At 48.9% G+C, this 12,682-nt stretch overlaps 1 protein-coding gene across 1 annotated transcript; it reads right to left on the reverse strand.

Moving 5' to 3' along the window:
• Window positions 1–397: 397 nt before the first annotated feature.
• Window positions 398–8,726, reverse strand: Fancg (FA complementation group G). The gene is made up of 15 exons (XM_051165320.1): window positions 8,695–8,726; window positions 8,350–8,509; window positions 7,919–8,012; window positions 7,216–7,347; window positions 6,767–6,969; window positions 4,571–4,706; window positions 4,286–4,416; window positions 4,047–4,193; window positions 3,701–3,852; window positions 2,609–2,675; window positions 2,126–2,415; window positions 1,886–1,932; window positions 1,215–1,364; window positions 689–806; window positions 398–537 (listed from the first exon to the last, which is right to left on the reverse strand). Exons 1-15 carry the CDS (start codon window positions 8,724–8,726, stop codon window positions 429–431), a joined length of 1,968 nt encoding a protein of 655 aa, XP_051021277.1. The 3' UTR covers window positions 398–428.
• Between the last annotated feature and the right edge of the window lie 3,956 nt (window positions 8,727–12,682).

The following is a 12,682-nucleotide window of genomic DNA, read 5'->3' on the forward strand; positions in this document are numbered from 1 at the left end:
CGAGTGCTGGGATTAAAGGTGTGTGCCACCATGCCCGACCTGAAACAGAGCATCTTAAATAGCCAACACCCAACTGGTCTGCCATGAATGAGCCTTCCCATTCAACCATGTGTAGTGAGCAGACAAGAGATAAATATGAAAATTTACTCAACACATACAAGGAAAGAAGGGAAAGAGGGAAGGAAGGAAGGAAATGAAAAAGAAAAATGTGCCATGAGCAAAGCCACTGGTTTGTTCACGGAGCCATTCTGGAACTAGACTAGCAGTAAGTAGGCCGAGGGTCACAGGACCAACCACATCAGTGGAGGAGTTATTTAGGTACAATCAGTTCCAGCCATTCTCCAAAGAGGAGAAGGCAGGAAGAGGGAAAAAACAAACAAACAAAAAAAAGCCCTCCCCACAGAGGCCACAGTTCAAGCTCCTGGAAGCTATAGGTCACAGGACTCCAACACTGATGTCTCAAACTCCTCAAGGAAGTCGTTGCAGTTAGGGGAATGGATCCAGCTCAAACAAGTTTCTAAATACAGTGGAAGAGACCTGAAAAGCAAGAATGGTGATACCGAAGACTGAAAGATAGACACAGGCTTGTCACCTGCCCGGCCCTTCCGTTCCTCTCCACCCCCACTAGGTCTCAGACCCACAGGGCTCCAATTCCCCCTCAGCCCTAAGCCAGCAAGACTCAGTTTACCGGGCAGCTTCTTCCTGCGGAGGTTGAGTTTGGGCCTCTCGCCAGAAAGCAGCGGCCTCATTCTGCCGGTCCAATCTTTTGAGCGTCTGAAGCAGGTAAAAGGAGCCATCTCTACTGCCTATAGCCCCACCCAAGGTAGAAAGACTTAGAACCTGATATAGCCTTAGGCATCGTTCCCCGCCCCCTACCAGCCAATGGGGAAACAGACCCGAGAATTAGAGAGGAAGTATCTTGTCCACACAAGAAACCAAAACTAGATTATTCATAAACAACCTCTCACAGAGGCCACTGCCCGCCCAGTACAAAGTGCTCAACTGGCCCCCTCCTACAAACCCATGCCCACATAGTCCAAATCTGAGGACGATGGGGGAACCCGGGAATTCTCAGCAGCCTTGCATGCATACCTATTTGTGTATGCACACACAGCACCCCCTGTGCTTTATTCCTGTCTGGGAACACCATCCCTACACTTCTGTTCACGAGCCACACCCTCCTACATCCTGCCAATGCCTCGGAGTACACACACCTGGGCATATCTGCACACTGAGGAGGAAGTCACTTAAGGCTTTGGTATCCTGGCCAGCAGCTACCCATTCCAGCCCACGACTAATCAGAGCAGCAACTCGAAGCTGTTTCAGTGTCACCTCAGAGCTGCATTTCTGCTCACAGCTGGAGCCTGCACCGAGAGACCACCAGCCAGGTCAGCAACTACCCTCCCATCATCCCAGACACAGTCACCAACACCTCCCCCGACCCCCAGGCCACAGTCGCCAACACCTCTCCCCACCCCGACCCCCAGTTCCCATCCCCCCTCGTATCCTCCCCAACTTTTTTTTGTTTTGTTTTGAGACAAAGGTCTCACATAGCCCTGACTGACTCAGGACTACTCAAGAGATCCAATTGCTGGGAGTGCTGGGATTAAAGGTTTGTGCCCAGCATGTCCCCGTAAGTCCCCCAGTCTGGTAGACTTGGGTACAACAGAAACACCACTTCTCAAGAGTTAAGACAAAGCGACAGTCTAAAAGCAGCGTGGCCAACACCTATATTGCCAGCACTTGGGAGGAAGAGGCAGGAGGAACAAGAGTCTAGGGTCATCCCTGAGTAAAGCTTGAGGCCACCCTGCTCTGTATGAGACCCTGTTAAGATGAAGAGGAGCAAGAGGAGGAGGAGGAAGAGAAAAACAAAACATTAAATCACCTTGTTCTTTGTCCTTGGGCAGGGCCCGAAAGAGCAGCTCAAGGCACCTGAAGTGGGATGTAATAGCAGGAATAAAGAACCAACCTCAGCGCCTGTAATCCCAGCCCTTGGGAGGCAAACAACAACAAAGAAGAACCAACCTGAGATATTAAGGTAGCTTCTAAGAATGAAGCCCACCAACCCAGGTCCTGTCAGAAAACCATCCTTCCATAACACCCATGACCCTCTTCCTGGACTCACTGACTGAATTCACTAAGTGCTTCTTTTCGAGCCTTTAGCTGTGACCAGGCTTGGCCCTGAAGCAGGTGGGTGGCAGAGACCCAGATCGGGCAGTACGGCAGTTCTTTGGTTCTTCTTCTGGCATTTTCCCACAAGGAGGGCATCTTGGGAAGCAGAGCTGAGGTGCGGCTGAGCAGCTCCTCGCACACAGTCAAAGCATCCAAGGCTCGGCCTGCCTGAACCAGTGCTGCTGCGGCCTCCAGACACAGCTCTGGCACACAGGGCCCTGGAGAGGGGGTGGGTGGGGCGAACTGGGGCAGGAGAAGGACAGGTGCCTTGAAGTGGGATGAGCCACCACCCCTAAGCTCTTCACTAGGCCCCAGTACCAGGCTGAGAGAATTGGTCCCCCAGGGAGCCCAACAAAGGTGGGGGTAGGAGGGTGGGGATGGGGGTGGTCAGAGGGCCCAACCCTCCCACCTAACTGCAGAGAACCTTAAGACCTACCCTTGGCTCTGAGCCACCCAGCAACATAGCCAGCAAGTCCAGGTAATGCTCCGCAGCATCTGCCGCCCTGCAAAGTCAGTGAGCCTGTGAAGGTTCAGCAAGGACCCTGACTCCCTCAAGGTTGCAGTGAGGGACAGCTTGGGCCCTGAGGTGTAAAGGGGAGAGCAGGTCTGGGAGCTCCAACCTTGGCTATCCTGTGGGGGAAGGACACTCTGGCATTTCAAATAGAAGAGGTTACTGTCTGGACGAGGACTCCCGCTTTAAGGCTGGAGGCTAGCAGTGAGGACCTATGTCTTCCCAACGCTTAATTCACAAATAAGCGATCTCACTAGAGGAGTGGGGGGTGGGGCACCTGGCTCAGGCGTAAAGCGCTTGTTTTGCAAACATAACGAGCTGAGTTTAGAGCTCCAGTTCTCTTGCGAAAATCCAGTACAGCAAAACACTTTGCTTTATGGAACAGGGTTCCTCTGTGTAGCCCTGGCTGCCCTTGGAACTTGCTCTGTAAACTAGGCTGGCATCAAACTCAGAGATCCACCTGCCTCTACCTCCCCAGTGCTGGGATTACAGGCGTGCAGGTGCCACCACTTCCTGGTAGCAGTACATATATACTTTTTAAAGATTTATTTATTATTAATACAGTATTCTGCCTGCACGCCAGAAGAGGGCACCAGATCTCCTGTACAGATGGTTGTGAGTCACCATGCGGTGGCTGGGAATTGAATTTGGGACCTTTGGAAGAGCAGCCAGTGCTCTTGACCTCCGAGCCATCTCTTCAGCCCGAAGCAGTACGTATTTTTAAGCACAGCACTTGGGGTGAGAAAAGAGTCAGAGATAGCCAAATCATAAGGCTAGCCAGTCTAGCCAAAACTACTGCACTCCAGGTACACAGAGAGATCCTGTCTAGGAGGGCACAGGCGACAACAACAGAGGAAGGTACCTAATGTCAAACTCTAGCTTTTTCTCACGCCAAACCCTCACACATCTACCACACATCCCAAAGATAAACAAGACTTTGGAAAGAGAGAGCATCACGTGGGCAACAGAGACATCAGACATGGGAAGAGGGCTCGGGCGAACAGCGAGAAGTCTCACCTCCCTGTCTGTAGGCATCGACTTGCTAACAGGTGCTTGGCCTGGCTCTGTGTGCCATGATGAAGAGGAGAGGCCGGGTCTGGTTGTGGAAGTAGAAATTCTACCTCAATGAGAAGTTTGAGTGCTTTAGAACTATGGGTGGCACTCAAGGCCTAAAATAAATAAATAGATAATAATAGTAACAATAGTAGTAGTAGTAATAGCAATAATAATAATAATAATAATAATAATAATAATAATAATAATGTAAACCTTTGAGAACCACACTTTTCTGTCTGGATGAGTCACCCCAAGACAGGCACCTCGGCACCCCTTCACAAGGTGTCTCGCCCTGGATGCTCCTCACCTCAACCAGTAGCCCCAGACTCTCCAGCTCTGCCGCTGTGTCTCCTAGGTGCCGGTACACTCTAGAAGCCTCCAGGAGCGGAAGGGCACAGGTTGTCCCCACTTTCAGGGCTTCCGTCAAACACAACAGCGCTCTCTGTGGACTTCCCTAATGTGAACAGAAAGAACAAGCCTCGGCTACCAGAGGGAGCAAAGCGTGATGCCCCGGGCTTCCCCCAAACCTTAGGGCGCTATCTTTACCATCTTGCGGAGACACGTTCCCAGCGCTGTGTACACTTGGACTAACACAGACGGTGGACACAGACCTGAGGCTGCTTCCTTCAGGCTGCTCTGTGCAAGGGGTAGGCTTCCCGTAATTAGCTCCCGGAGGCCTAGGGGCAATCATGGTGCAGGCTCAGAAAAACAAAAGGTACAGGCAAAGGGGAATGATGGGAAAGAGGAACCCAGAGAAACCCCAAGGAGAGACAGAGAGCATATGCCCACAGGACCAGTTAGAGACAGAAGGGATAAATTGAGCTGCTAGACCTTGGCGGCAGGCGAACGCTGTCAGAAGGACATTCCTCAACTCCTCAGCATCCTGCAGCATCAATGGGGCATGTGACTCCTTCCCTGGAGGGCCCCAGGACTTTAGCAGTAGCAGCAGATCCTCAGAGGTCTCAGTCTGGAGAGACGACAGCCAGAAGCTCTAGCCCCGAGCATCCATCCCTCTTCTCCTGTCAGTCTATCCCACCACCGGCTTTGAGCTCAAGAGTCTTTATGATCACTGTTATCCCATTGTAAGAAAGACAATGATGGGCTGGGGAGATGGCTCAGAGGTCAAGAGCACTGGCTGCTCTTCTAGAGGTCTCAAGTTCAAATCCCCAGCAACCACAGGGTGGCTCACAACCATCTATATATGAGATCTGGTGCCCTCTACTGGCCTGCAGGTGTATATGCAGGCCATGGGCAGGAAGAACAATCCTAGAAAGTGCTGGCTACAGGGCCCTGTCACTCATATGCCCCGGTGGACATGGGACAAGGAACGCATTTTGGTTACTACGAGAACTTGAAGCTGGGAGGAAGCTTTAGCACAGTCATAAGAGCTATTTTAAGCTATTATTAAATTCTCTCATAAGAAAATTCCCCAGCGAGGAGCTAGCCAGAGCAGGGTCACTAAGGAAAACCTGTTTTGGGATGTTGCTGGTGGGTGGCTGGTTTGTTTGTTTGGACAACTATCACAAACAACTTCCCCAGCATATATGATGCTGCAAGTGGAGACCGGTGACACAGGTCTGTCCTGGTGACTCATGCTCTAGGGGCTAAAGCAAAAGAACCAAAGGTTCAAGATTTTGAACCCTGGCGACAGAGTGAGCTCAAGGGTACCCTGGACAACTTAGCAGGGTTCTATTTCTAGATAAAAAGTAAGAAGAAGTGAGTGTCGCAAGATATTTGATCACACTCTGAACCCAGAGATTGTGTTTTATTTACTGGAAAAAACAAAAACAAAACCAAAACTGTTTCTAGTTGTGGTGTGGCTCAGCCCTAGCACACACCTTTAATCCAAGAGCTGTCTGCTTGAGTGTTGTAACCAGGATTAAATAAAGTCAACCATAGGTCAAGAGGCAGAGCAAGCAACCAGTTGACAGTTGACAGTTCACTCCCTAGCGAACATGGGATTATTAAAAAGAAAACATAGAAAGTGAGAGGAGATCCACAGGAAGTACAAGGAAGGGACACTCAGGTTGAGAGGTTTTTGAGAGGCATCGGAGCTGACAGTCCTCTGGGATGTCAGCTGAGGAGGAAGGTCAGCTGGGTGCTTCCTCTGCCTCCCTGAACTATCAGGTTTTCACCCTGGCATCTGGCTCCCAAGTTGTTATTGGTAAAAACCGAATTTTTGTTAAAAGCAACAAAGAGGAAGTCCAGCATAGCGGCGCATTTAATCCCAGCATGTGGGAGGCAGAGGCAGAGGGGATCACTGTGAGTTCAAGGTCAGTCTGGTCTACTAAGCTTGGTCTACAAAGTGAGTGCAGGACAGCCTAGGCTACACAGAGAGACCCTGTCTTTAAAAAAAAAAAAAAGACGCATGGTGTTTCACACCTGTGAATCTCACTGGAGAGGCTGAAGCATGGAGGTCTGCAGTGAGCTTGTAGCCTGGGTACACAGTAAGAGCCTGTCCCAAAAACAAAGTGGGAGGCTTGGCATGGTGGCACATTCCTCTAATCCCAGCACTTAGGAGATAGAGACAGGTGAGTCTTTGTGAGTTTGAAGCCAGTCGGGTCTACGCTAAAAGCTAAGGCTACTTAATGAGATCTTGTCTCAAAAAATGGGTACGTGCGTGCATGCATGCATGCATGTTGTAGGAAAGATGGCTCAGTGATTAAGAGTACTTGTTCTTACAGAGGACCCAAGTTTGGTTCCTATCACCTTCATGGTAGCTCTCTAACTCCAAGATCTGATGCCCTCTCCTCACCTCTGTGGGTACCAGGCATTAAAATCACACACACACACACACACACACACACACACACACACACGCAGGGCAAACACTCATGCACATAAAAATAAATTTAACAGAATAAGAAGGTGGGCAGGAGGAGAAGGAAGAAAAGGTAGAGTGCTTGCCTAGCATGTCTGGAGCCCCAGGTAGAACGCTGTAGCACGCCAGGATGGGTGGTGGGGGAGGAGGGGGGGAGGAGGGGGAGGGGTGCAGCTAGGTACATCCATTCTCACTCCTCCACGTACCTGGCTGCCATTCAGGGTTTGTAACAGCAAAGTCAGGTCCCCGAGGTGGTCAGTACTCATCCAGAGGCCAGCCTGAAGGCTGGCCAGGCAGTGTAAGGCAGGCAGCAGCTCCGGCAGAAGGGAGGAGGCAGAGAGGACAGAGTGCCACTGCTCCCTGAGTCCCTGCTGCGACTTGGGTGTGAGCTGATCCTGGGTCTCCAGCACTGTAGAGCACACACAAGCACACACGCACACATACACATCCATCTCTCATCTCCCCACACTCCCCACACTTTCCTTTCTGCAAGAGCCCAAAGACTACAGTGATCTGAGGAACATTACAGACATCTCTGTCCATGGAGGTGACAGGTTTTTGTCCCTCATATCTCCACCCACCCACCGCCAACCCCTGACCCAGTCTCACTCCAGAATCTGAGAGCAGAAACTACCAGTGGCGTGGGAGGCCTTACCTCTCTCTAGGCCCCTCTGAACATCCTGGGTAAGGTCTTCAGTGAAACTCCGGGCCAGGCTCACCTTCAGGATTATATAATTACAGGTGACACTGAGCTCCAAGGCGAGAGCAGGAACAGCAGCAGGGAGTCCTGGAGCAACAGGATGCTGGTCTCACAGGCTGTCCCATGAAACACAGGCCAAATGGTTTACAGTCCAAGGACCAGCCCCACTCCAACCAAGATGGCTTCAGTAAGGAGTTCATTTTTGTCTCAGATGACTAGGAAAGAGAAGGGAGTTCTCTAAATCTCCTGGAAGAAAAAAAATCACTTCTTTAAATGGTGCAGTGTGTGTGTGTGTGTGTAAGGTGAGAAGGAATTAACCTATTGAAAGACAATTTCAGCCAGGCTGGTGGCACATGCCTTTAATCCCAACATTCCGGGAGGCAGAGGCAGGCAGATCACTGTGGGTTCGAGGCCAGCCTGGTCTACAAAGTGAGTCCAGGACAGCCTACACAGAGAAACCCTGTCTCAAAAAACAAAACAAAACAAAACAAAAAACCCAAAAAACCAAAACAAAACAAAAAAAGAAAGAAAGACACTCTCACTCAGTCTCTTTTGTGCCTTAAACAGGACTCCCTAACCTCAATCCCAGAACCGCTTAAGAGAGGTTCATCTTTAGCAGCTGAGGAGGCGAACTGAGCTCCTGGTAGGTCTTTCTTACCTCGCAGAGTGAGGAGGAGCTCCCTAAACCCTTCCAGTACGTCTTGGGCCAACTGCTGTCGGCTCAAAGAAGGACGGGGATCCCTGGACAGCTGCTGAAATCAGGAGGGGGGCCATTGAGGATCAGTCCTGCTACCTCATAGCAGAGACTAGGGATGGGGGTGGGGGGGCACGTTTTCCAGTCACTTCTGGTGGTTCTAAATACTGAGGTCAACCTCGGCTCCCCTACCCTAGGCTAGGGTGAAACCATTGCAAACTCGCTTTCTGGGATCTTGAGTATACAGGGCGAGGGTCCCAGCAACCACCTTACCTTAGCCTGTCCAACCAGCCGGTCATTCTTTTCCCTCCACAGGTCCAGGCTACTGGAAGATACTTTGAGGAGAGCTGAACTGACCTGACTGGACATGGTCGCCAAGGTAGAAGCACCGTTACCCGGAGAAGTCTTCTGGTGGGTGAGAGTGGTAAACCCCCGGATGCCTTCACCCTAGCCCCAAACAGGCTGCCCACTTTTGCACCGCGCCCCTGATTGGCCAGGCTGCAACACTCTCGGCCGCGGTTGGTCGTCTTGTTCGACAGTCGGTTCCGCGGGAAACTGGAAAGAAACCCGGAACAACCAGTTAGAGGGACAGAGGCCGGCCACAGGACAGGGAGAATCTTCTGGTCTTGCCTCCGCGGGAGCCGGAGTATTGAGACTAGGTTAGGGGAAGCGGGTCTCGGTACCTAAGTCTCTGGCTCCGCTCTGCTTTGGAACCAACAGCAGCCTAGGTTTCCCTGCACCATAGCCGGATGATGGCCCGCGCGCAGTGCATGCTGGGGGTTGTAGTACTGTGGAGAGCGCCCATGAAAGGATTCCTCACCCCCACACCCCTACACCCCTAACCAAGGACAGGTGACTGAAGCCCTTGGTAAATCTTCACATCCTTTCTCTTGAGCAAAAAGCCAGGGGGAAGCCGAGCGGGCGTGGCGCACGCTTTTAATCCCAGCACTCAGGAGGCCTACAGTGCTTTAAAAAACAAAACAAAACAAAACAAAAAAACCCTACAGTTCTCCCACGTTTTCTAACCAAGGAAACAAATTGCAAACTTCTGAGATGCATTTGTTTAATTTCGTTAGAAATGGGTCTTTTGCCTAAGGAGTGATGCCTTAGATTCTATTACTTTTGCCTATCAATGCAGTTGTACAGGTTCTGAGTATGTGACTGTGCATTTCTATTCCTATGCAACTCCTCTGCTTCTCAGGCCCTCTGAACCACTGCTTCTAAACAGCACGGCTCCTCTGCTCTTCAATCCCTCTGGCCTTCGGCTCCTTGGCAACTCTACTCCTCTGCTGCTGGCCCCTTTGGCCCTCAGCTCCTACGCAACTTTAATCCGCTGCTGCTCAGCCCCTCTGGCCCCTGCTTCTATGCAACTCTACTCCTTTGCTGCTCGATCCCTCTGTGCCTTGGCTCCTATGCAAATCTACTAGTCTACTCTTCTGGCCCTCTGGCACTCGTCTTATGTGACAATACTCCTTGGCTGCTCGGCCCCTCTGGCCCTCTGCTACTATGCAACTCTACTCCTCTGCTGCTTGGCTGCTCTGGCCCTCTGCTCCTATGCAACTCTACTGCTCTGCTGCTGGGCTCCTCGGTCCCTCTGCTCCTATGCAAATCTGTTCCTCTGCTGCAAGGTCCCTATGTCCGTTTGCTCCTGTGCAACACTTCCCCGATGCTTGGCCCGTCTGGCCCTATCCAACTCTAGTCCCTTGCTGCTCGGTCCCTCTGCCCCTCTGCTCCTATGCAACTCTGCACCTCTGTTGCTGGGCCCCTATGGCCCTCTGCTTGTATGCAACTCTTCTCATTGGCTGATTGCCCTTGCCCTCTGCAAATCCAGTGCTCTGCTGGTCGGCCCTTGTGGCCCTTTACTCCTATGCATCTCCACTCCTCTGCTGCTCAGCCCCTTTGACACTCAACTCCTATGCAAATCTATCTCTCTGCTGCTCAGCCACTCTGCCCCCTGCTTGTATGCAACTTTACTCCTCTGCTCCTTTGGCCCTCTGCTCCTATGCAAATTTACTACTCGGCTGCTCGGTCCCACTGGCCCTCTGCCCCTCCGCTCCTATGCACTTCTGTTCCTCTGCTGCTCAGCCCTACTGCCCCTCTGCTGCTATTCAACTCTACTCCATGCTGCTCAGCACCTCTGACCCTCTGTTCCTATGCAACTCTGCTCCTCTGCTGTTCGCCCGCTGTGCCTCTCTGCTCCAACGCACCTCTACTCCTTGACTGCTCTGCCCCTCTGGCCCTCTACTCCTATGCAAATCTTCCCCTCTGCTGACTGGCTGCTCTGCCCCTTTGTTCTTATGCAACTCTATTCTTCTGCTTCTGGTGGGGGGGGGGCCTAGCTCCTTTGCTCCTGTGCAACTCTACTCCTCTGCTGCTCAGCCACTCTGCCCTCTGCTTCTATGCAGCTCTACTCCTATGCAGATTGATCCCTCTGTCCCTCTGCTCCTATACACTCTACTCCTCGGCTGTTCGGCCACAACGGCCCTCAGCTCCTATGTAACTCTACTCCACTGCTGCTGGGCCGCTCTGTCCCTATGCTCCTATGTAAATCTACTCTTCTGCTCAGAACATCTGGCTCTCTCCTTCTGTGCAACTCCACTCCTCTGCTGCTTGGCCCCTCTGCTCCTATGCAACTCGGCTCCGCTGCTGCTCAGCCATTCTGCCCCCTACTTCTATGCAACTCTACTGTAGAAGTACAGTCTTTTCAGAAATTACTTTTTCTACATATTTTAAGACCAAAGGAATACTTAATAACATGAGTGAATCATGTGTCACTTTTTTTTTTTTAGAAAAAAAATTTCACCCTAAGGAGTGATGTCTTTGAGTAAGAACCTTTTGCCTGTCAATGCAGTTGTACAGGTTTTGAGCAAGTGACTGTGCTTAGTGAAATCAACATTTCTCACACTTTTCAGTGAGTAGGAAGCTTACCTTTAGTGAGAAAAGCTTACCAATGTGTGTGTTTAGTGTATTCACTTTTCCTTAGAAACAGTGACTTTGAGTTCAGAAAGATGCATTACAATGTGTTTCTTCCTGAAACAAACACATGTGTATAAGTACTATGGTTCTAGAAATGATGGTTTCAAACCAAAGAACCAACTTACTAATGGAGTGAATCATATGTTCATTTTCAATACAAATGGGCTTTCCCCCCCCTAAAGAGTGATGTCTGAGAGTAAACAACATTTGCCTATCAACACTGTCCGACAGATTTTGAGTAAGTGACTGTGCTTAGTAAAATCACCATTTCTCTCAATTTTCTGTGAGTAGGAAGCTTAGATTTAATGAGAAGAGCTTACACATGTGTTTGTGTAGTGTATTCACTTTTCCTTAGGAACAGTGACTTTGCATTCATAAAGATGTGTTACAATGTGTTTCTTCCTGAAACAAATACATGTGTAGAAATACTATGCATTCAGAAATGGCTATTTCTACATGTTTTCAAACCAATAAGCCATATTAATAACCTGATTGGATTATGTGTTCAGTTTCATTAGAAACAAATTTTTTCATAAGGAGTGTTGTCTTAGAGTAAACATATTTTGCCTATCAACACAGATGAACAGGTTCTGAGTGATTGACTATGCCTAGTGAAATCAACATCTCTCTTAATTTTCTGTGAGTAGAAAGCTTGATTTGGTAAGAAAAGCTTGCACATGTGTTTGTTTAATGTATTCAGTTTTCCATTGAAGCAGTGACATTGCTTTCAGAGAGATGTGTTACACTGTGTTTCTTCCTGAAACAAACACTTGTGTAGAAGTACTGTAATTTCAGAAATGACTGTTTCTACATGTTTTTTTAAGCCAAAGGAGCAACTTCCTATGCTGAATGATGCAGGTGTTCACTTTCATTACAAGCAGGTTTTTTTTTTTCTAATGAGGGATTTCTTAGAGTACACAACTTGTGCCTATCAACACAATTGTACAGGTTCTGAGTAAATGACTGTGTTTAGTGAAATCACTGTTTCTCTCACTTTTCTGTGAGTAGGCAGCTTAGATTTAGTGAGAGAGGCTTACACATGTGTTTGTTTAGTGTATTCAGTTTTCCTTAGAAACAGTGTCTTTGCTTTCAGAAAGATGCTTTACAGAGTGTTTCTACCTGAAACAAACACATGTGTAGGAAAACTGTGCATTCAGAAATGACTATTTCTACACGTTTTCAAACCAAAGAATCAACTTACTAACACGAGTGATGTATGTTTTCACTTTCATTAGAAATGAGGTTTTTTTTTTCCTGGAGGAGTGCTGTCTTAGAGTAAACATCTTTTGCCTATCAACACAGTTGTACAGGTTCTGAGTAAGTGACTATGCTTAGTAAAATCACCATTTCTCTCTCTTTTCAGAGAGTATGAAGCTTACATTTAGTGAGAGAATCTTAAACATGAGTTTATTTAATATATTCAGTTTTCCTTGAAACAGTGTCTTTGCATTCAGAAAGATGTTCTATACTATGTTACTTCCTAACACATGTGCAGAAATACTGTGCTTTTTGAAATGACACTTTCTATAATTTTTCAAACCAAAGAAACAACTATTCACATGAATGAATCATGTGTTCGCCTTCATTAGAAATGGGTTTTTTCCTAAGGGGTGATATCGTTGAGTTCGACACTTTTGTCTATAACGCAGCTGTACAGGTTCTGAATAAGTGACTGTGCTTAGTAAAATCACCATATCTCTCACTTTTCTGTGAGTAGACAGTTTAGATTTAGTGAGAGAAGCTTACACATGT

The sequence above is a fragment of the Acomys russatus genome, chromosome 2 (assembly GCF_903995435.1).
Source record: "Acomys russatus chromosome 2, mAcoRus1.1, whole genome shotgun sequence".
Classification (NCBI taxonomy): Eukaryota; Metazoa; Chordata; class Mammalia; order Rodentia; family Muridae; genus Acomys; species Acomys russatus.

Bases quoted from the DNA above. Each gene is read 5' to 3' on its own strand.
- Fancg (XM_051165320.1), bottom strand. From the start codon at position 8,726: ATGCACTGCGCGCGGGCCATCATCCGGCTATG. The intron at 4,194-4,285 runs GTAAAGATAGCG...TGTTCACATTAG, and splicing joins GAACGTGTCTCCGCAAGATG to GGAAGTCCACAGAGAGCGCT. The intron at 1,933-2,125 runs GTGAGTCCAGGA...ATCCCACTTCAG, and splicing joins GCACTTAGTGAATTCAGTCA to GTGCCTTGAGCTGCTCTTTC.